Source organism: Zophobas morio, unplaced genomic scaffold (assembly GCF_036711695.1).
Source record: "Zophobas morio isolate AGI-343-1 ecotype UQ-CSIRO unplaced genomic scaffold, CSIRO_AGI_Zmor_V1 ptg000002l, whole genome shotgun sequence".
Classification (NCBI taxonomy): Eukaryota; Metazoa; Arthropoda; class Insecta; order Coleoptera; family Tenebrionidae; genus Zophobas; species Zophobas morio.
The window spans coordinates 16,386,410-16,410,835 of record NW_026972107.1 but is presented as its reverse complement, the minus strand read 5'-3'; the positions used below and the strand labels follow the sequence as shown (position 1 = coordinate 16,410,835).

The 24,426-nt window shown below is 33.5% G+C and overlaps 2 protein-coding genes and 1 long non-coding RNA gene across 3 annotated transcripts; 2 read left to right on the top strand and 1 right to left on the bottom strand.

Moving 5' to 3' along the window:
• The first annotated feature begins 62 nt into the window (after nucleotides 1-62).
• On the top strand, nucleotides 63-1,824 carry LOC135128979 (NADH dehydrogenase [ubiquinone] 1 alpha subcomplex subunit 10, mitochondrial). The gene is made up of 6 exons (XM_064056062.1): nucleotides 63-420; nucleotides 468-718; nucleotides 766-896; nucleotides 948-1,323; nucleotides 1,373-1,487; nucleotides 1,541-1,824. Exons 1-6 carry the CDS (start codon nucleotides 184-186, stop codon nucleotides 1,655-1,657), a joined length of 1,227 nt encoding a protein of 408 aa, XP_063912132.1. The 5' UTR covers nucleotides 63-183; the 3' UTR covers nucleotides 1,658-1,824.
• Nucleotides 1,825-12,516: 10,692 nt separating this feature from the next.
• Nucleotides 12,517-12,877, bottom strand: LOC135120362 (uncharacterized). Its single transcript, XR_010278598.1, has 3 exons — nucleotides 12,845-12,877; nucleotides 12,659-12,745; nucleotides 12,517-12,579 (listed from the first exon to the last, which is right to left on the bottom strand). It is a non-coding gene; the product is annotated as an uncharacterized LOC135120362 (long non-coding RNA).
• A 931-nt stretch (nucleotides 12,878-13,808) lies between these two features.
• On the top strand, nucleotides 13,809-24,405 carry LOC135127107 (girdin-like). The gene is made up of 7 exons (XM_064053473.1): nucleotides 13,809-14,318; nucleotides 14,378-14,690; nucleotides 14,739-14,911; nucleotides 14,960-15,160; nucleotides 15,213-15,356; nucleotides 15,410-15,484; nucleotides 24,319-24,405. The coding sequence occupies exons 1-7, from the start codon at nucleotides 13,809-13,811 to the stop codon at nucleotides 24,403-24,405; spliced, it is 1,503 nt and encodes a 500-aa protein (XP_063909543.1).
• The last annotated feature ends 21 nt before the right edge of the window (nucleotides 24,406-24,426 follow it).

The following is a 24,426-nucleotide window of genomic DNA, read 5'->3' as shown; positions in this document are numbered from 1 at the left end:
ATCGTCTGAACACAGGGCTGCCAACCGGTTTTTTTACACCCCAGTTACATAACCTCAAGTTTCTCTTACACTAGGCTTCAGTCAACATGTCAAATGTGTCAGCTGTCAAACTTACAATTTTACACATTTTACATAACTGATTCCAAAACAGTCCTAATTTCCTTCCCGAATTAATTGGCCAATATGGCAAGTCTGGTTCGCATCGGCGTGTCCCGTTTAGTAAACGCCAATAGTTCGAAAAATTTATTGTTTACGAAAACCGAGTTCAATTTAGTCAGAACAATCAGCAGCAAACTAATAAGAAGTAAGGATACGGACAGGCCCCCAAAACCACAACCATGGAATTACAATGACAAGTCCTACACTATTCTGAACTACTGGACTGATAGAACAACGTCCCGGCTTGATGAAAATTCAAAGGCATTTATTTTCTAGTATAACTATGTTTTACTTAATGTTTGTTGTAGATCATTGTAGTTGAAGGGCCTGTAGCTGCAGGCAAAACAAACTTCGCTAAAACCTTAGCTGATGAACTCGATATGCTTTATCTACCTGAAGCTAATTTGGACATGGTTTATATCAATCAGTATGGGTATGATTTAAGACAGCTTGATGAACAATTACCAGAGCCATGCAGAAGTTTTGACATTAAAGACTTTCTTTTAAACCCCAAACATAGAAACACTGCCGCTTTCCAGATTCTGCAGTATCACACAAAGTAATCAACTGAGTTAATATGTTCATGAGTTAAAAATTATGTTTAAGGTATTCACAGTATATTGATGCTTTGGCTCATTTATTAAGCACTGGACAAGGAATTGTCCTTGACAGATGTTGTTTTTCAGATTTTGTATTTGTTGAGGCGATGTACAAGCAGGGTTATTTGTCAAAGCCAGGTGTGAAGATATAAAGTGGAAACAAGTCTTATTAATCGATTTTTATTGTAGCTTATAAAGCATACTATGAAATTCGTAGTAATACCATTACTGAGCTACTCAGACCACACTTGGTGGTTTATCTCGATGTACCTGTACACACAGTTCAGGAAAACATCAAAAAACGTGCTATCCCATCTGAAAAGAACTCACAAGTACTCACCCCCCAGTACTTGTCTGTAATGGAGAAAACATACAAACAAAACTATTTAAAAGAAATTAGCAAACATGCTGAACTTTTAATTTATGACTGGTCTGAAGGTGGTGAGGTTGAAATAGTGGTTGAAGATATTGAGCGAATTGATTTTGATTCATATGATGTGCAAGATCCAAAAATGAAGGACTGGAGACATCATTCTGAAGAAGATTGGGGCGTGCTTAGGAATAAGTAATAAAAATTAAAAGTATTAGTTAAATTTGTAATTATTACTTTGTAGGTATGCTGACAAGAAGGATTCAGTGTTGGCATACTTTAATGTCCCGGTTTTTAATGTCCCAGAATTGATGATAGAAGCTGAAGATGCAAAGCATTATTATGATATCATACAAAGTGTATGTGTATTTTTTAATCTAATGTAACTGTATTATTTGTATTAATTTTTTAGGCACCTGGAGAAGTGTATGAACCTGGTTTCAATGCAGCCATGGGTGATTCTGTATTATTCAAAGCCAAGGGACAACACCGCAACACACTGCCACATAGAGAAAGAAATTTAGAGTAAATTAGACCAGATCAATATTTATATTGTATGTTATTTTCGCTCTAAGTAAAGAAGTGTTATTAAAATTTTTCGTATGTATATAAAAATCTACATTGTAATAACACAATTATTCCAGCAGGTTTAAAAAGTGTTACATGTGTTGAATAAATCCTCACTTCTAAAACAAATTGAATTTTGAATTTAATAACTGTTACAATAGTCACAGACTTTCAGTTTCAAGTATTTTTTGAAATAAGTACTAATTTATATACTGGCACACTTTTTTAATGATGAACCCATACAGTAAAATCCCTCCGTTCAATTTGAACAAAAAAACATCTTTTTTTACATTTTTGTGAATATTTTAGTACTAATTATTTAGTTTTTTTGTTAATGAAATCCGTTTTCAGATAATGTTATACTGTAGGGGTTGTACAAGGAGTTTGATATAGTTATGAGTACAATTCAAATGTAGGAATTGATCCTCTTGCTTCGCCGTGCGGGACAGGAGTCGTATTACTTCACTCGGTTACCCCCAGTCGAAGTCTGTCTGGGGGGGTAGTTTTTAAGGGTCTTTGCGAACGGGTTAAATTTTTGTGCCAACAATTTTCGTATTGAGAAATAAGCAAATGTCGAGTTTTGACTTGATTGGATTATTTTTAATCTCCAGCCTGCAAGGTTGTTTTGGGGGTGATTTTTGAGGGTTTTTTCGAATAGGCTGAAATTTTGTATCTATAATCCTCATATTGAGAAACAAGCGAATATCAAATTTTGACTTGATTGGAGCATTTTTAACGCCCAGTCTGCAAGGTTGTTTTGGGAGTGATTTTTGCGGGTTTCTTCGAATAGGCTGAAATTTTTGTACCGATAATCCTCGTATTGAAAAACTAGCGATTGTCAAATTTTGACGTGATTAGAGTATTTTTTAAGCCCCAGTCTGCAAGCTTGTTGTGGGGGTAGTTTTTAACGATTTTTCCGAACGGGTTGAAATTTTGTATCAACAATCTTCGTATTGAGAAATAAGCAAATATCGAGTTTTAACTAGATTGGAGCATTTTTAACCCCCAGTCTGCAAGGTTGTTTTGGGGGTGATTTTTAAGGGTTTCTCCGAACGGCTTGAAATTTTGTATCAACAATCTTTGTATTGAGAAATAAGCGACTGTCGAGTTTTGCTTTGATTGAAGTATTTTTAATCCCCAGTCTGCAAGGTTGTTTTAGGGGTGATTTTTGAGGGTTTCTCCGAATGGGCTGAAATTTTGCATCAATAATCGTCATATTAAAAAACTAGAGATTGTCAAAATTTAACTTGATCAAAGTATTTTTAAGCTTCAGTCTGCAAGGTTGTTTTGGGGGTAGTTTTTAACGGTTTCTCCGATCGGGTTGAAATTTTGTGTCAATAATCTTTGTATTGAGAAATAAGCAAATATCGAGTTTTGATTTGATTGAAGCATTTTTTACCCCCAGTCTGCAAGGTTGTTTTGGGGATGATTTTTGAGGGTTTCTCCGAATGGGGTGAAGTTTTGCATCAATAATCCTCGTATTGAAAAACTAGCGAATGTCAAATTTTGAATTGATTAGAGTATTTTTAAGCCCTAGTCTGCAAAGTTGTTTTAGGGGTAGTTTTTAACGGTTTCTCCGAACGGGTTAAAATTTTGTATTAACAATCTTCGTATTGAGAAATAAACAAATATCGAGTTTTAACTTGATTGGAGCATTTTTAACCCCCAGTCTGCAAATCTGTTTTAAGGGTGGTTGTTAAGGGTTTCTCCAAACGGCTTGAAATTTTGTATCAACAATCTTCGTATTGAGAAATAAGCAAATATGGAGTTTTAACTTGATTTTTAACCCCCAGTCTGCAAGGTTGTTTTGGGGGTGATTTTTGAGGGTTTCTCCGAATGGGCTGAAATTTTGCATCAATAATCCTCGTATTGAAAAACTAGCGAATGTCAAAATTTAACTTGATTGGAGTATTTTTAACCCCAAGTCTGCAAGGTTGTTTTGGGGGTGGTTTTTAAGGGTTTCTCCGAACGGGTTGAAATTTTGTACCAACAATCTTCGTATTGAGAAATAAGCAAATGTTAAGTTTCAACTTGATTGGAGCATTTTTAACCCCCAGTCTGCAAGATAAACTGTGGTCTGCAAATTAGACAGGCCCGTTATTTTAAACTGATAAAATTTTAGAAAAGTTTGCACAGTGAATTAGTGGAATTAGTTTTCTTCGTGCTGTTCTTTTTAATGAGATTTATTCATGTGCGACCTCTTTAAATTTTGAGGCATGACATAATATTTGAGATTTTTTAAATTGAAATGAATCGTACACATTTAAATAGCAATTTCAAACGTTCTGGCCGTGAACCTACATTACTGTGCTCTAGATATTCAAGTAGTTAGGTATATTCTTGCTAAATAATTATTTCCATGCGACAAATTGACAAATTACAAATAATGATCAGTTTATATATTTTTCATGTAAGATGAACTGAACTCATATTTATTATTGTCCGTTAATTCGTATTTACTTTCTAAATACGCAAACTAGAGTCTAGCAGAAGGATCATGATTAAAGACGAGGCGATGAACGTGCCGAATCCTTATATCACGACGATTGCTTGAAAAATTGTATTTTTGTGCGTTTTCTTTGATTCCAACATGAAAGAAATTCCCCAATCAATTCGAACGTCGAATGGTGTCAAACGCCTCTGTATTTTGCTCCTCTGTTTTTCGATTATTTTTACGTTATTCCAAACGAATTAATTAGTGAGTTTGTTTTAATCAGTGTACTACAAGGCTGCAACTAGCCAGACTTTAATCAATCCCTTCATCCGAGGAACCATAGTTGAGTAAACTTTGATTTCCCTATATTATACTGGTCTCAGTTTAGTCATACATATCACTATCAGCTCAACAATTTTAAATAACTATGACCGACAAAAGCTGTTCTTCCTGATCAAAGAACTTTAAAAATCAAGAACAAAAAGTCTCTTGCTTCAATTGCAGAAAGCTGAATCATGGAACTTCTCACTGATTCGTTAAACAAAAATTGACCGCGTCTGCCTTAAAATCTCAACTATTAACCACCGTTCATCTCAACATTATATTTACTTGTAAAAAATTAATGCAATTGGCACCGATATAGCTACCATTAAAACCAGCTAAAATCAACTTGTCAATCATATAGCTAAATGCAATACGCTTCTTGAGGCTCATTCGAACAGCTTATCTGAGCATTTCGGGACTATCAACAAACAGTCCTCACAACAAACCATGCAAAGTCATCTAGAAAGCATCGCAAACGAAGTTGAGAAATTCAGGCATAACACTCCTTCTACATCTTCAACTATCAATACGTACTTCTTTTCCTGATATACTCATAAATGAAGCTACCGAGCGGGCTTGCCGGGCTCATAATTTATTAATTATTGGTGTAACTGAAGTCGCCAGTGACCATGATGAACATTTCGTCCAACCTCTTCTAAACTTTTTCTCAGTTAATCTTTCGATGCTTACCTCTGTTACTAGAATTGATTCTGCAACAAATTCTAGTAATAAAAACATAATTCTAAGAATATCCTTTTAACAATCCAAGCACGTGCAGATAAATCTTGCAAAATAAGACAACATTACGGAATTCCGAATCCTCTATGAAAAGCTATCGGACGACAAAACACGCTTCCAGCTTGATTTTTGACCAAATTGCTCGCGGACCTTAACAACAGACTTAAGAATGGTGAGCGTGACATTACAATTGAATATCTGAATGGTACACTTGCCATTGTTAATACCTAATCAAAAAACTGAATTCTCACAACTATCCCGATTTTAAAATCTTATATACTGTTACGAAATACACCCTTACGCCGCCTCGGTGCGACGCCAATGGCCGTCGAGAACTCTCTGGTCTTACGCCGATGATTCATCGTCAATACGACTAAGCGACGGAGCGGCTTACCGGAAGTCTCGATTGCGGGCCCAGAAAACTCTCGATGGGGCGTTCTGGATCCATCGAGAGGCACGCATAGGATTAAATAGAGGGCACCGTCTGGAACAGGGGTATCAGTCGAACCACCAGTCCAGAGAATGTTAAGAAGAGCCAGCCCAGTTGCGCCGGAAATAGTTTGTACATAATCACTGTAATAGTTAGTAGTGTAATTATTTTATTTCAGTCATCATGACAATAAAGCACCGACTACAGTGAATTTTTGTGAATTCGCGTGAATTGTGTGGACGAAATTCACTGTCCGCGATTGTACCTCATCTCCTTGGAAAAATAACCCAAATTTAGTTATTCTATCAAGAACTTAAAACTAATAAGTAGTTGGTGCGCATGTTGACCTAGGGGTCACAACTACTAACACTTTGTCCTGAGCTCCACACAATGCAAAAGTATGTAGTAAAGCCAAGTCTATCTTGTTTCTCATATACTTATGTATAGAGTTTTCAAAGGCGAATCTCCTGAAACTCTTCCTACATTATATAGAATTTATTGTCGACCTGTTCTGGAGTTCGTAGGTCATCCTGTGTGGAGTGTGCACTGGTAACACGACCGAGTTCTTCACTTTCTTATTCAACTTAAGGGGGAACGCTAGACGAGAGACAAGTTTGAATTGGGCGCCATTTGTTGCCTTAAACGCAACCAGCAATTCTTCTTTTAATCTACCTGACGCGCTGGGATAGACGACTACCGGACGTGGGTCATAAAAGCGTCGTAAGCCGATAATGCAGAATAATGATAGTTTATGACAGGCGGCTCACAACATACCTTCAGCACAGAATAATCATTTCCCCTATTCTTTTGACATTTTAATATTCGAGATAATTATTATATTATTCAAACACAATTTAGACACTGTAGAGCAAACAAGCCTTATCAAGCCCGTCTATTAGTTTATTCGCCTAAATGTATTATTAATACCGTTTTCAAATTACACCAAAATTGAAAAATCGAAAACTTAATAACTGAAAAATTGAAACATTTTAAATGAAAAAAATCGGTAAACCGAAAAATTGAAAAATCTATAAATCGAGAAATTGAACAATTTAAAAATTAAAGAATTTAAAAATCGAAGAATTGGAAAACCAAAAAATCTAAACCGAGAACTTGAAAAATCGAATAATCGAGAAATCAAAACATCAAGGAAAACAATAAAATTAACGGAAAATCTAGAACTTAAAAATTGAAAAATTAAAATACCCATCGAAAAATCGAAAAACCGAGAAATCGAAACATCAAAAAATGGAAAAATTGAAGAACCGAAACATTACAAAATCTCAGAACTGAAATACTGAAAAACTGAAAAATAGAAGGAATCCAATATGCAAATCCAAAAAACATTAATGGAATGATAAATCACAAGAAGAGACTCATCATATTTTATACAATTTAGATAGGATTTATTCAGCAAAATTTTGAGGTGACGTCATCAATTTTTTAGAGGGGATAAGTAAATATATTGTGATTAAAACGGTCTTGGTTTAATAACAAAAAAATATTGTTCGTCTATAAAACAAGCTCGTCTTAGACAAAGTATTCGTAAAAAAATATGTCGTAAAAAAATTTACGTAGAAAATCCTGTCATGGATGTAGAAACATTTGTCACAGCCAAAGAGGTTTTTTTTTGAGAAAATTATCTTTGAATTTAGACCAAATTGAAATAGACACTAGGCAACAGGCACATTTGGGCAAAAGAAAGAGAAATTAGGGTTACGGCTTCAAATTTTGGACGTATTTACAAACTTAGACCGACTACAGCAATGGCTAAAACTGTGGAGTCTCTGTTGTACAGTACATTTAGAAGTAACAGTCATACATACTATGGACAGCAAAGTGAGGAAAAAGCTGTCAAGTGTTTTGAAATAAATAAAAATATAAAAACTGAACGGTGTGGCTTGTGTATTTCAAAACAATTTCCTTACTTGGCTGCTAGTCCAGACAGGGTTCTAGAGGATAGGAGTGCATTAGTCGAAATTAAATGCCCTTCAAAATTGCAAGATTTGTCTCCCGAAGAAGCGGTTAGAAAAAAAATAATCAAATTTTGTACACTGACAGACAGATAATTGAAACTAAAAAAAGAATCATGACTACTACTTTCAAGTCCAGGGACAAATGCTTGTTACGGGTATTTCACAAGTTTATTTTGTGGTATGGACACCCAAAGGAAGAAATATAGAAAAAATTTATAAAGACGAAGAAATATATGTAAAAAGATGGCAGATAAACTTGGCAGATTTTGCTTTGGCGCTTTATTGCCCGAAATAATTGATTCAAGAAGAAAGAGGAACCTGCCTTTGCGAGAGATTTTTTTAAAATAAATAAAATTTGTTTCTATTTTTTTATGTACTTTAATAATTTATTAGGAGTACATTTTTCATCACCAAGACTTGCATATTTTTATTATAAATATATTTTGAAAATGATCTCTCGGCAAATGAAAACATATACGAGCACTTTTTTCGAGTAAACAATGAAAGGAGAAGTTACTGGGCATAGGGCTTTTTTAAAACACCTCCTTTCTGGGATAAGTAGTAGATACACTTAGCAACTTATACGTGTTAAACAAAAGCTGTATTTTATTTTTTATTATTATTATAAATATGTTTATAAGTTTTATTAATTAAGAAAGCAAAATATATATTAACAACAATATTACAATGAATTTTTAGTAATCATGTGTATTGAATTCAGGATCCTGAGTGGAGTAAAAATATTATAGTTCCCCAGTTTTAATTCGGTTTTATGACAGTACCTCATTGCGTAAAAGTTAATTTCCTTAACAATAGATTACTACCCCCAGTCCTGGCGGCTTGTTATAAAACTGAGTTCCTTGCCATAAATTAGAAAAATCAGCCGAGAACTCTAACAATCAGCTTATGGTAAAGCAGGCGATAAGGGTTTTACCTGGAAAGTGGCTTCCGTAAATTTTAGTGGTGCTCCTATCGGCAAAGTACTGAACTAACTGCTCAAATTCTGTCGAATTGATACCCATTTTTTTCAATAATTGTTAGTTTTTGTTAAAAACTCTGCTAACCAATAAATCATTAATTTTCCTCTGATATTCCTGTTAAAATTATTCGACGTATTTTACATTAATTTGTGGTATATTTTGATTTTAATAAACACATTATTATTTAAACAAATTGTACCACTAACAAACATTTAATGACTCTGTGCCCTGTAAAAAGTGATGTTTTATCCATGTGCGAATTTTCAAGCGATTCTATGATGGTTGAAACTTGAAATGAAAACATACAATGGTGCTTTTTTACGATATTTCTCAGCCATATTTTTTTAATTGATTGAACTGGTCTCTGCGCTCTAGAATATGAAAAAAGCTGTAGTTTGATGTATGATACATCTATATTAATATCATTTTTTCATACATAAAACCAAAAAAATGTTATACCTCGTCTAGCGAGTCCCCTTAACCACCTTTGATCGGAGATGTGCGCGAGGTGACTTGATTATTATGTATATCGTATTGTTCATAAATTACATATTTACTTGTAAGTTGAAACCTCTCCTTTCGTTCAATACTTCTACCCGACTTCGTCCCAATAGTTATAAACTCTTGAAAGAATCATATTGAAGAAAATGTCGCCAAGGGTTTTTAACTAATCGTGTTTTCGATTCCTGGAATAACCTACCTTCAACCATCCCCTCATGTTGAACATTATAGATTGTTTTCTCGTTCGAACCCTCTTCTTTAATAATAATGATTATTATTTTTAAAACGTAATCGTCAGTAGAATACAAACCAAAAAAATCCAAGGAGGTATCGAGGTGAAGTCGGTTACAAAAAACATATATTTGAGGATACAAGTGATTAATATTTTTTTAAATGAAAATGAATCTCGGAGCCCGAAGCTGTCAGCCTTTTAGAATTATCTAATAAGTATGCTCTTTTTTTCGTTCCCGACTTATACCACATGATTATTTTTTCATATCTTATCCAAATCAGAAGGAGTTGGTATACACAATTTTGGTAATAACCACTGATTTTAAAACTGCCTAACCCATAGATCTACACCGGGCATTGCTTCCGGCGTACATCTTTGAAACGCCTGAGTGGTCGGACGCGCTCATCTTCAGTGGCTGAAACTTTCACTAAAGATTCGTTAGACAAGAAAAGGAAAGTGTCAAATTTAATCATGAGTGAAGCTGTTGCGTCAGTATCTTTATTTGGCGCAGTATTTTATCCTTTTCCACTTCCATCACTGCAAAAATTAAACAATTATAAAAAAAACAATTGCATTGTTTTTAGTTGTCTCAGCTCTCATTGTTTTCGATTTCTTCTATCGAATCCAAAAAATCTTTTTTTTACGACTATCCAGAAAATCAAAAAATATGAAGGAATAGATCATTGGGATCGGTCTTTTTAATTTTACGATCACGTGGTTATTGTCGTTGTTCGTTTCGACTTTAAAGATTCTGGATTTTGGCACTATTATGATTCCTCCATCCATTCCAATACTCGAGTTTGCCACTGAAATTAGCGTAAGTTCAGGAATTGGTATTTTTTTCACTTTTTACTTGCAGACAGAAACTCCGTTATGTCAGATGCTTTGCTAAATTTTCTTTTCATCAACAAAAACTGGAATTGACGAAGTTTTTACATCGACACCATAAATTTTGGTTTTCATCTTTGACATACGTAGACGCTATGTTTTTATACCCTGAAGTTGAGTAATATCATCTTTATAATTTTTCCAAAAAGGTTTTAATAGGTATATTGCGATCATCACCAGTTTTTTTTGGATATTTTATTTCGTTATTTTTATCGTCAGTAATGTTATCCCAACTATACCAAAGATTTGCTGTTTTTAAAGCATTCACCTTTTAATTTTTTCTAAGGATTCATAATATACTTCAACTGATCATTTCCACCATTTTCCACCAAGACGTTCAACCATTTAATTAATAAACTTATAGAGGTAGACAAGTTAATCAAATTATAAATAAATAATCCCTTCATTAAAACTTTCGATACCATGATGTAAACGAAAAGAAATCGCTGAGTGATTCGGAACTTTGAATACAATTTTTGAAATTTTAATGTACATAGAGTGATACGCAACCCACAATACTACCGTGTTATACACAGAAAATAAGTTTTGTATACAGAAATTTTTATAAAACTCGATTAACTCATTTACTTTAATAACAAAGCGACATTTGTAAATTTTAAGCTCATATTGCAAATTATTCTTCACTCTTTTGTAACAAGTAGTTTAATTCAGGGCTCTTATTTTGTCTTTAATAAAATAAATAGTAATTCTTCTTGATTATATCATTAAAAAACTATTAAAGACTTAATTGTCCCGAACAAAAAATTTCCACCATAAATCAATGTTTACGTATCCCTTTAATCAAAAGAAAAAAAAATTCGTTCGTGAAATAAATACAACTACATAAAAGATTCATGATGATATGACACATAATATCGACGGATTAGGTATTCTCCGGAAATTTGTTTACATTTCGCAAGTATCCAGTGAAAAAACTGAAACGGAAATTCAAATCGGTAATGTGTGGTTTACGTACTAACAACATTTGCTTTTATTTAGTTATTTTTAAGCAAACACATGTCCGAAATGCAACCATATGCCTTTTCTATTTAATTAATTTTAGTTTTAGAAAAATATACAGCGTGACGCAAAAGTATAGAACCAGCGGAATATCGTAAAGGCTATTTGAAATGTGATAGTTTTTACTGAGAGTAGATAACTAACAAAACGACGATATATGACAGAAACATAAATAGTTTGTAGAATTTTTTCGTTATTCAGATTCTGATACGAGTTTCGCTCTTGAATACTTATTTTGTGTAATTTTCCCTCTATGGAAAAATTACTTTAATGTCATTTCGTGCACAAACTTTAAATATATCGCTTTCTTCACAGACTATGAGATCTACATATGTATTTTTTCAACTACTTACTTACTGGATTGTACTGGTACATACCATACTTGTACGAACCTCTTTACATAATGTAATTATTTTATAAACATTTCTTTCGTATTTACTTGAAAAATGCATTATGCGCGTGTAAATGACGTGACTAAATAAGTTAATTTATTTTTTTTATTTGTGTTGTATTGTACATAAATTATACAGGTTGGGGTTTTTGCAGAATTCAGTTGAAATGAATCATTCACATGTTTATAAAATCAAAAATAACAAAAAATTTATCAGTTGTTTTAGTGTGAACGTCCTATAACAATGAATTTCTGATAATACTTTAAATTTATAGAGGATTATAAATTAAAAAGTAGATATCTGTTAATGGGAAATTAATATATATATAGGTATAATACCGTTTTCGCATAAATGACTGGAAGTGACTGGATATATCTAGAAAGATTCCATATACGTACGACTTAATTAAATTCAAGCCATACTCATATTGAAAGAAAAACAAGCGTACTAGGTTGCTTCAAATAAAAATAACAATAAAAAAATTCTTAATTTTAGAATGAAATTCGACTTAATTCGTTCTAGGACTCAAGCGTGTTCGAATCGCATCATGCTTTCTATAATTAATTAACTGCCAAATATTTCTTTCATTGCTTTTAATTGAAAATAGATCTGGCACGGTTACAAATGTGATCAAACCTAATTACTTACTTGCGCCCGAAGTTACAGATAAGTGCTTACATCATGACGTCGAAGTTACTTAGTGTTCTTGGGGTATTTAAACCAAATAAGGTAAACCACCAATTCTCAGCTACAAAAAACGTGTGTAGTTTTACCACAACATTTTAAATTTTAGTTTGGTCTCAAAAGAATGTATTCCAATGGACTACCTGAAAATCTGAGACGTAACTACGAAAAATTTCAAAGAGAGGATGGAGTTCCAGTGTATCTGAAGGGTGGTCTTGGTGACCGCATTCTTCTTGGAATCACTTCAATTTTACTCGCTGTGGGACTAGTTGAATCAGGTCACACCTTGATAAAGTTAGATGTAAGAAAATAGTTCGTTTGAAATAAAAGTGGTAGTAGTATATGGCTATTATTTGCGGTCTACCTTAATTTTCCCCTTTTCACCAACTCCTTGGTTATATCGATTATACGGCCACAGATGGCGTGAATTCACCACTGTATTGTTCAGTTACTGTAAACAGAGCTTTTTAAATTTACTGTACACAAAGAAATTAGTCATAAGGGACCAACAAATCAAATTAAGTGTATTAAAAATATATGGATAATTTACGTGAAACGAGTGATTATGGCTGCACCTCCTGAATCTGTTGCATCTGGGAATACCGAAGAAGATTGGCAAATATTTGAAATACTTTGCAAAGATAACGTTGTGAGTATTTAAACAACGTATTTTTAGTGCTGTGGTAGATAAATTATTAGTTAGGTGCCGCAGGCTACAAGTATCACAAATATTTAAATTTATGTATATAAAAAAAGAAACTAATAACTTAAACTGTTGTGTTTTTTTCTATTCGGTGAAACATCCATTTGCATATTTTTTACTTAACAATGATGCCACGTGCGTATAAAAAACATTTTCGCTACAAGTATTACCATTATCTAACCCAGCACTTGCAAATTGCACCATCGATTTACTTTTCACTTAGTCCTTGCGTGCAGTCGTCAAGTAAACACAAGAGCTATTTTTATTCGGTCGCTCTCTGTTTAAAGTAATGAAAATTAAATTCATTTCACATGACCCCTAAAGGATCATTCGTTAGATGGTACCAAAAATAATGGTTGCTCTATTCCTGTCATCATCGATTTTGTATAAGAATAGTTTCATCAATTTGGGTCAATTTTCTTAATGCAACAATCTGCGAGGGGACTTTTTATTTAAATTTGTATTCACCATTGACGATTTTTTTTGTCTGAAAAAAAATACTTTCAAAAGCTGTGAACATAAATACAAGATTCCAACTCTCTTTCACCCGTTAAAAGAACAAGAGATTTTAATATAAAGGATTGATTTATATAAATGCAAGGAAATTTCGTCCTTCGTGCGCAGTCTGTCCCTGTTTTGCTAGATTGATCATCAAACTGCGGTATCTATAGGCTGTTATGCGTTACTATCACGGAATTTTGTTGCACGCGTTCAGTAGATTTTAAACACTGCTGACATGGAGTAGGTAGGTATTCTTTCCAATCTAAGTAAATCAAATCCATAATTGTAACAAAATCTGCATCTTTGGTAGATGGAAGATCCCGAAGTCGATGTCACGACGACTCTACGTAGTGAACTTGCTGCTCTTCAGTACAAAAGAGATCGTCTGACTGCAGAGTTGGCTGAAATGAAAAGCCAGATGAGGAGTCGCGAGCAAAGATGTTTAGACCTGCAAGTGGAAGCAGACCAGCTTCGAGAACAAGCGGCAAGACAAAACGCTGTTATATCTTCATTGAAGAAACGCATCCACGAATTAGAAGAAAGAGAACGAAATCTCTTCGCGGCTCAAGGTCGAAGCGAGATTGCGCTACAGACTTTGCAAAGAGATAATCGCTACCATGACGACAAAGCCAAAGAATTAGAGAAGAAAGTTAGAAATTTAGAGTTAGATTTGAATGCCGAAGAACAGAAGAAAGATTCGGCTAGATTACAGTTGCAGGATTTGATAAGGCGTCTTTCCGTGGCTTTGGGGTTAGATTTGGCCGAAACTGCTCATTTAACGCCGGAATCAGTTGTGCATAAAACTTCAGAACTGGTTCAGGTATTTCGATATAGTTTACCGCACTTGCTCGACTTAATCGTATTTTTCGAATATTTTAGGAAACTTCACGGTTAAGAAATCGCTCTAATAATATACAAGATAATTTAGCCGCTAGCGAATTAGATTTGCGGAACTGTAGAGAAAATTTAGATAGGACGATAGCAGACAAAGAATGTTTACAAAGGCAATCGGCGGCACAGGTTTTAGAAATCGATCGCCTGCGCCAGGAAAAAGAATCGCTCGAAATGCAGCAGCGTGTTCTCGAAAGAGATTTAACCGAACTAAAAGAAAAACTGGCGTTTTCGAACAGAAGCTTAGGTTCAGCTAGCGGAAATATAGCGCAACAAGAAAGTCAAATTTGCCAACTTAGAGGTAACGTTATTTCGGTTTAGTTTGGACAGGTATAAAAAAGTTTTACAGACGAATTGAAAATCAGGGAAGAGAAAAGTCAGAGGTTGCAGAGTGAAAATAGACACACTTTGGAATCGCTGGCGATTCTTTTAAGTACGCCGTCACGTTTCGTGGAGGCTTTGGAAGCCACTATTAAGGATCGGATCAGGGATATTTTAACCGAGAACAAAGAAAAAGAGGCGGTAGGATTTGATTGCGGGAGTTAAAACTTGTCTCATTTAAATTTGCAGCAAATCGAGTCTTTGAAAGACAAATTAAACCACGAGACTCAGCAGTTATCACGCCAAATCTCGCTTTATGATCAAGCAAACTCACGGATTCGTGTTCTCGAAGATGAAAAGAATCATTTGGAAGCTAGACTGCACAAAGCTGACGCCGAAATTAGTACATGCGAGCTTTCGAGGGACGGCTTGAAAAGAGACAAAAGCACCGTGAGATAAAACCAATATCTAAAAGAATATATTTTTAGAGTTGACGTTTTAGTTTATGAATTTCTTGGATCGATTGGCCAGAGCTTTAAACATGGATGAGATATCGCACGACATCGGAGTGGATCTTCATACGGAGTCGTTACTGCTCCGGGCCGAACAACTGGCAAGGCTAGAAAGCGATAAGCTTGTGGATAAGGTAATTACCAATCCAGGGTCGAAATTCATCAAATAATTTGTTTTGTGTGGTAGCTGCTTTGCTGTGGATACGGGACTTTGCCCCGGCTACGTCGTGAACGAACTTGTCATGACATACCGTTACGCGAAGTAAGACCTTTGTAGAGCACATTTCACTCATTCTTAAAAATAGATTTTTGCAAAGCGCTCCACTCAACCTTTAGCTTTAACACAAATCGCTCCCTTTGTTCGAATTTTAGTATAGACAATCCGGTATGAGAATTATGAGACCGTGCATTTTGGGTGGGCAGCAAATTTTTTTTAAGTCTCGTAGAGTGTAAAACTAAGTTTCCGGGACTAGGGATTTTATCATTTGGTCGCCGTTTTGAAAATCCGGATAGTCATTGTTTTGATTTTTCTAGTAACCTTTATTTTGTAGATAATATACATTGTATTTTCTTACGATTTATAGAACTTTTTACTTGAAAACAGTCATGAAAACCGCGTTCCGAAATTTCCCTAAATAATTACGATATTGATTTTTAAAGATACGTGATGATAAAATGTTTAAAAAAATTGCCACTACATTATATAAAGGAAATTGTGAACAGTCATCTAAAATTTCATGACAATAAATCTGTTAATCATTGAGATATTACATTTTGAGGATTTATTGAAAAAAAAAAAGAAGTGAATATTTTTAATATTTTTTTCATGGGATAGATATACTTATTTTCAAAATTTCCTTTGAGATTTTGTTTAATGCCAGAATTTTATTGTAGAAGTTTTAAATATTTCCATCAATGCACTGCATTTTCCAACTACAGTATTTTAAGTATTGTAATAGGGCCTCTCTGGCGAATGGCTACTTTCATGTTTTCGCGACGTTCTGTGACCCCTAGACTATGGAAAAATAGATCTCCCGTTTTCGCCTTCCGTATGTCGTCTACGTGTCATCTATCGTTTGTGTCGATATTTATTAGACCGATATCGTGTAGATAGTCAAACGCTAACCAAAATTTTTCCAATGATCCCTATGATGACGTTACGTCTGAATTTTGCATAGTAAAGGTTATTTAAATTTTATAAAATAACACATTCCTGCACATTTCGTTTTATAAATCTGTCTTGATTTTTACCCTAGACATTCAGATGCTTGGAAAAAAATTGGTCTAAAGAGTTTAGACAGTACTTCCCTCGCTGTCGGAAACTTGACGACTGCATGGCTATTGTGTTTTTTTCTCATTACATTTTTGTAGTGGGAATTTAAAAAAAATTGCGATGACGTCAACATTTTTGCAAGGACACGTATATCAGTTGGGATAGATGTAGTGTAATACTAAGAATAAAATTATTGTATTCCCAAATTTTCGGAAAAATGAATTGGGTCGTTTTGAATATTGATTTTTTATAATCAATAAAATAACGAAACAATTTACTCACGTATACGTATCAGAGGCAACTGAAAATCGTGTATGCATAAACATTCTTAATTTAAGATGACAGGCGTAACAGCATACGTGAGAGTCAAACAGAGAAACTGTAAACAAAACGACCATCGGTTTTATTGCTTCGACTTCCGCTTATTATATAAAACATTGGGTTTTATTTTAATTCTTGACGGTGAAATTCACAATTGGTTGATTATAAACATGTCTATTTCACATTCGCGGAACCAAGTGATCGCATAAAACAAATGCAGGTCTGTAATGTTAAAGTCGATGTAAATAAGCGCGCTACCCTTATGTTTCAACCGAGTTTTTCCTTTAACAAATTTTGTGTCTACCAAATTGGGTTGGTTGAGGTGTAATACTAATAATAAGTGTTGCCTTTAATTTAATCAATAAAATAAATTGACTTCATTAATTTTTTTGAACCACCTCTTAAGAAAATCTAAAAAATATGAATGGAATGATAAATCACAAGTACAAACTCATCATATTTTTTGCATTTTAGATAGGATTTATTCAGCAAAATTTAAGGGTGACGTCATCAATTTTTTTAGGAGGGATGAACAAATACATTTTGAACAAAAGTTTACCATGCTTATAATAACTTTAAAATATTCCCAAGATTTCAAAGCATTCGGTTTTGTAATTCCTAATTAAATCGATAAAATAAATTCACGCCTTCATTAATTTTTTTGAGTCACCCTGCATATGCAAATCCAAAAATACGAATGGAATGATAAATCACAAGTACAGACTCATCATATTTTGTACATTTTAGATACGATTTATTCGGCAAACTTTTGAGCTGACGTCATCAGTTTTTTGTAGAAGATAACCAAATATATTTAGACTAAAAATTTAGTATGCTCTTTATAACCTTAAAACATCTGCAAGATTTCAAAGCATTCGGTTTTGTAGTTCCTGATTAAATCAATAAAATAAATTTACGCATTCATTAATTTTTTTGAGTCACCCTGTATATGCAAATCGAAAAAATTTGAATGGAATGATAAATCACAAGAAGAGACTCACCATATTTTGTACATTTTAGATAGGATTTATTCAGCAAAATTTTGTGGTGATGTCATAAATTTTTTAGGGGGGACGACCAAATACATTTTGATCAAAAATTTACTATGCTTATGATAATTTTAAAATATCTTCAAGATTTCGAAGCATTCGGTTTTGTAGTTCCTGAGTAAATCAGTAAAATAAATTTACGCTCTAATTTATTCTCTTGAATCACCCTGTATATGCAAATCCAAAAAATATGAATGGAGTGATAGATCACAAGTACAGACTCATCATATTTTGTACATTTTAGATATGATTTATTCGGCAAACTTTCGAGCTGACGTCATCAAGTTTTTGGAGGGGATAAGCAAATATATTTTGACTAAACATTTATTATGCTCTTTATGACCTTAAAACATCTGCAAGATTTTAAAGCATTCGGTTTTGTAGTTTCTGAGTAAATCAGTAAAATAAATTTACGCATTCATTAATTTTTTTGGGTCACCTGTATATGCAAATCCAAAAAATATGAATGGAGTGATAGATCACAAGTACAGACTCATCATATTTTGTACATTTTAGATATGATTTATTCCACAAACTTTTGAGCTGACGTCATCAAGTTTTTGGAGGGGATAAGCAAATATTTTTTGACTAAAGATTTATGATGCTCTTTATAGCCTTAAAACATCTGCAACATTTCAAAGCATTCTGGTTAGCAGATTAAAAATAAATTTCAAAATGTTGTTTTATAATTTTGATTTTTTTTCCAAAAATCTGGACGTTTCGGGTGAAAAGTCGATTCAGAGTTGTAAACTACATGTGTAGGACTATGTTATTTTATACAATTGAAAACCCATTTACTATGTACAATTTTGAAGTGACGTCATCGCATTAGTGGTGGGGATGATTAGACAAATTTTGGTTAGCGTTCTACCATCTACATGATATTCTTAATATAAGTACAAAATTTCACAACAATCGGTCGAGTACTTTCGGAGATTATCTGTCTAATAAAAATCCGGGACAACAGACGGACAGACGGACAGACGGACAGACGGACGGACAGACGGACAGACAGACGGAAATGGGAGACCTATTTCTTCGTCTTCTAGGGGTCATGAAAGATCGAGAAAACGTAAAAGTAGACAGTCGGCCGACGGACTCGATTACAATACTTCCTTTGCTTACGCTCGGGAAGTAAAAATCAAGACTGTAGAATAATATGTTACTATTTAACTTTGAAACTGCAGAAATCTTGCAAATGTTTTATCGTAAGTCCGGTAAATCGTTCATCAAACTTTATCCTTTTATCCCCAATAAAATTATATATTTTTTACTTCCCGAGCGTAAGCAAAGGAAGTATTGTAATCGAGTCCGTCGGCCGACTCTCTACTTTTACGTTTTCTCGATCTTTCATGACCCCTAGAAGACGAAGAAATAGGTCTCCCATTTCCGTCTGTCTGTCCGTCTGTCCGTCTGTCCGTCTGTCCGTCCGTCTGTCCGTCTGTCCGTCTGTCCGTCTGTCCGTCTGTCCGTCTGTTGTCCCGGATTTTTATTAGACAGATAATCGCCGAAAGTACTCGACCGATTGTTGTGAAATTTTGTACTTATATTAAGAATATCATGTAGATGGTAAAACGCTAACCAAAATTTGTCTAATCATCCCCACCACTAATGCGATGACGTCACTTCAAAATTGTACATAGTAAATGGGTTTTCAATTGTATAAAATAACATAGTCCTACACATGTAGTTTACAACTCTGAATCGACTTTTCACCCGAAACGTCCAGATTTTTGAAAAAAAAATCAAAATTATAAAACAACATTTTGAAATTTAATTTTTAATCTGCTAACCAGAATGCTTTGAATTGTTGCAGATGTTTTAAGGCTATAAAGAGCATCATAAATCTTTAGTCAAAAAATCTTTGCTTATCCCCTCCAAAAACTTGATGACGTCAGCTCAAAAGTTTGTGGAATGAATCATATCTAAAATGTACAAAATATGATGAGTCTGTACTTGTGATCTATCACTCCATTCATATTTTTTGGATTTGCATATACAGGGTGACTCAAAAAAATTAATGAATGCGTAAATATATTTTATTGATTTAATCAGGAACTACAAAACCGAATGCTCTGAAATCTTGCAGATGTTTTAAGGTCATAAAGAGCATAATAAATGTTTAGTCAAAATATATTTGCTTATCCCCTCCAAAAACTTGATGACGTCAGCTCGAAAGTTTGCCGAATAAATCATATCTAAAATGTACAAAATATGATGAGGCTGTACTTGTCATTTATCACTCCATTCATATTTTTTGGATTTGCATATACAGTGACTCAAAAAAATTAATGAATGCGTAAATATATTTTATTGATTTAATCAGGAACTACAAAACGGAATGCTCTGACATCTTGCAGATGTTTTAAGGTTATAAAGAGCATAATAAATGTTTAGTCAAAATATATTTGCTTATCCCCTCCAAAAACTTGATGACGTCAGCTCGAAAATTTGCCGAATAAATCATATCTAAAATGTACAAAATATGATCAGTCTGTACTTGTGATCTATCACTCCATTCATATTTTTTGGATTTGCATATACAGGGCGATTCAAGAAAATAAATGAAAGCGTAAATTTATTTTACTGATTTACTCAGGAACTACAAAACCGAATGCTTCGAAATCTTGAAGATATTTTAAAATTATCATAAGCATGGTAAATTTTTGATCAAAACGCATTTGGTCGTCCCCCCTAAAAAATTTATGATGTCACCACAAAATTTTGCTGAAAAAATCTTATCTAAAATGTACAAAATATGGTGAGTCTCTTCTTGTGATTTATCATTCCATTCAAATTTTTTCGATTTGCATATACAGGGTGACTCAAAAAAATTAATGAATGCGTAAATTTATTTTATTGATTTAATCAGGAACTACAAAACCGAATGCTTTGAAATCTTGCAGATGTTTTAAGGTTATAAAGAGCATAATAAATTTTTAGTCAAAATATATTTGGTTATCTTCTACAAAAAACTGATGACGTCAGCTCAAAAGTTTGCCGAAAAAATCGTATCTAAAATGTACAAAATATGATGAGTCTGTACTTGTGATTTATCATTCCAATCATATTTTTGGATTTGCATATGCAGGGTGACTCAAAAAAATTAATGAAGGCGTGAATTTATTTTATCGATTTAATCAGGAATTAGAAAACCGAATGCTTTGAAATCTTGGGAATATTTTAAAGTTATTATAAGCATGGTAAACTTTTGTTCAAAATGTATTTGTTCATCCCTCCTAAAAAAATTGATGACGTCACCCTTAAATTTTGCTGAATAAATCCTATCTAAAATGCAAAAAATATGATGAGTTTGTACTTGTGATTTATCATTCCATTCATATTTTTTAGATTTTCTTAAGAGGTGGTTCAAAAAAAATTAATGAAGTCAATTTATTTTATTGATTAAATTAAAGGCAACACTTATTATTAGTATTACACCCCAACCAACCCAATTTGGTAGACACAAAATTTGTTAAAGGAAAAACTCGGTTGAAACATAAGGGTAGCACGCTTATTTACATCGACTTTAACATTACAGACCTGCATTTGTTCACTTGGTTCCGCGAATGTGAAATAGACATGTTTATAATCAACCAATTCTGAATTTCACCGTCAAGAATTAAAATAAAACCCAATGTTTTATATAATAAGCGGAAGTCGAAGCAATAAAACCGATGGTCGTTTTGTTTACAGTTTCTCTGTTTGGCTCTCACGTATGCTGTTACGCTTGTCATCTTAAATTAAGAATGTTTATACATAAACGATTTTCAGTTGCCGTATAGGTGAGTAAATTGTTTCGTTATTTTATTGATTATAAAAAATCAATATTCAAAACGACCCAATTCATTTTCCTGAAAATTTGGGAATACAATAATTTTATTCTTAGTATTACACTACATCTATCCCAACTGATATCCGTGTCCTTGCAAAAATGTTGATGACGTCATCGCAATTTTAAATTCCCACTACAAAAATGTAATGAGAAAAAAACACAATAGCCATGCAGTCGTCAAGTTTCCGACAGCGAGGGAAGTACTGTCTAAACTCTTTAGACCAATTTTTTAAATTTGGGTCTGTTTGATTCTATTTCAGAAAAAATGGGTCGAAGGTTATTTTGACAGAGCTTCCCTCGCCCTTGAAGTATAGGCCGACAAATTCCATTTTTTTTAATTATAAAATTTCATAACCTGTATAAAGTTAAAACCAGTGACGTAATTAATAACCGCGCAGCCCCTGCGGGGATGCAAATTCCAAGGGGGCGCGGCCCGCACAAGTGTGGACAATATGAAATGCATTTAAAACAGATAACTGAGATAACCAACGGGAAAAATGTAGATGTTGTCAATTTCTCAGCACATGCCTAACTTCGACTGTTTATGTTTATATACTTTAAAAGAATTCGACTATTAGCACGTTCAGATTACAAGCATCAGCAATTAAAAGAAAATGAAATTTAATTGATTTCATCTCCTCAACGCAGGGAAGATAACTGATTCATTAACTCAGTTTTTTCCCCAAAACTCTAACAAATTTGAAGAACCTGACGGAAAATTTTGATTAACGATTTATCATACTTCCAATAACCTCAAAATATTTGCAAGATTTCACAGCATTCGGTTTTGGCAATTTCAAAGTTAAATTGTAAAATATTGTTGTATAAGTTCGATTTTTTCGAAAAAATGTGAAAGCCAAAAGTAAAATTTAAAGAACACAGAATTGTAGGATGACGTCATAGTTTTTTTGAAAAGGCCGTGAACGAAAAAATTTTGATTAACAATTTATGGTGCCTACGATAACCTTAAAAACATTTGGAAGATTTCAGAGCATTCGGTTTTGTAGGTTCTAATTTAAATTGTAAAATGTTATAAACTTTTGATTTTTTTTCAAAAAATCTAGATGTCTAGAATTAAATAATAATTACGAATATAAATTTTAGAGATGATGTCGACCTATTGTTGGTGGGGATGATTAGCCAAATTTTATTTAACGTTTATTCGATATTCCTAATACATATATAAAATTTGAACAATTGGTCTAGTAGTTTCGGAAATTATTTGAGTAATAAAAATCCGGACAGATGGCGGACAGGTAGACAGAGAGACAGAGAGACAAACAGACGGGAACCGGAGAACTATTTTTTCTAGAAAACATAAAAGTAGTCATTCACCTGATAAGTCCTATTACAATACTTCCTTGTGGAAGTAAAATAATGGCAGAGGAGAATGAAAATGCAATGGTTACTTCATCCCAAATTTTTTTAACTTTTAGTTTTTCACTTTATGCGCATAACCTTTTTAGTCATAAAAAATTATGGGTTCCGTTAATAATAGCATCACTTTGAAAATGTATTGATAAAAGGTGTGAATAAACAGATAATTGTACCACCAAAAATTTTTGTCAAACTCGCAGTTACGGAATTCCTTTAAAAATTTAATCTGATATTATACAATTTTGATTCTTTTGCTGAAAAGATGCCTAGGTTGAAATTTAATGCGGATTCATGAATCACAAGTACAGGAGCACGTTATTTTGTAAAATATAAATACCATTTACCACACAAAATTTATTACTATATTGTATATTACTAACATACATACTTCGAAGGACTTTTTGGTTCTTTGTATAGTGATAACGAATTTCCGCTAATTGTTCAAAAGCTTTTCTAATTACGTTTCATTAAGCCAAGGTTTTATGACTTGCCTGGAAAAATGTAAATTTTCTGGATCAATAAATCATTTCGCATCATATTATATCATATATCAGATCAGACAATAATTGATTCGGTAGTTTCGGAGATTATCTGTCTAACAAAAATCGACGCAGAGAAAAAAAAGAAAGTAGTCAATCGCTGGATTGATCCTATGACAATACTTCTTTTGGGAAATAAAAATAATGAGTGAGTCCGGGAAATAGTGAACATTGCCTGCGTTTCCAAAAATGTTTACTAGATGCCCTCAGTAAACCGCCTAAAATCATCTCCCGATCTTCTTTTCAATTGCTTGCCTCAAAGAAATAAAATTTCTATGAATCAAACATCTACTATAAAATCAATTCTGTTTAAGACAGCTTTAGAACAATTACAACTAATTCAGTTTATTCTTTGACGAGGAAATATCACTTGAAAATAAATAATTAAAGAGATATTTGGAAGTAGTACCTGGATTTTTTTTATAATATATATTGGTCAACGACGTCCGATTCACAAAACCATTAGTCCTTTAGGATAAGGCATTAAACTTTTGAAAACATGAAGTACATGATTTAACGGACTCTACCGCAGCTCCATTTTTAAGATGGCGGCTGAATGACAACACTCCTAGCCACGAAAGCTCACTACTAAACCCAAAAACAAAAAAAATCGCTGCCTACTCAAAATACACCGTTGTCTATTTTCCAACTCCGTTTTGACTGGACTATTTATTTCAACTTTGTTTTTTCAGACTGCTCTAGTGTACCAGCTGCAAAGAAGAGTGCGAACTCTCCGGGAACAAGTTCAAAGAAAAGATCTCCATCTCGACCTCCTGCGACGTAAACTAGCTTTACAAGAGGACAATATTA

What these genes read in the sequence shown, in the direction of transcription:
- LOC135128979 (XM_064056062.1), top strand. Translation starts at nt 184, where the DNA reads ATGGCAAGTCTGGTTCGCATCGGCGTGTCCCGTTTAGTAAACGCCAAT. An exon ending in ATTCTGCAGTATCACACAAA is followed by an intron (nt 719 to 765) that starts GTAATCAACTGA and finishes ATTATGTTTAAG; the next exon opens with GTATTCACAGTATATTGATG. An exon ending in ATTATGATATCATACAAAGT is followed by an intron (nt 1,488 to 1,540) that starts GTATGTGTATTT and finishes TTAATTTTTTAG; the next exon opens with GCACCTGGAGAAGTGTATGA.
- LOC135127107 (XM_064053473.1), top strand. Translation starts at nt 13,809, where the DNA reads ATGGAAGATCCCGAAGTCGATGTCACGACGACTCTACGTAGTGAACTT. An exon ending in TCAAATTTGCCAACTTAGAG is followed by an intron (nt 14,691 to 14,738) that starts GTAACGTTATTT and finishes AAAGTTTTACAG; the next exon opens with ACGAATTGAAAATCAGGGAA. An exon ending in GCGATAAGCTTGTGGATAAG is followed by an intron (nt 15,357 to 15,409) that starts GTAATTACCAAT and finishes TTTGTGTGGTAG; the next exon opens with CTGCTTTGCTGTGGATACGG.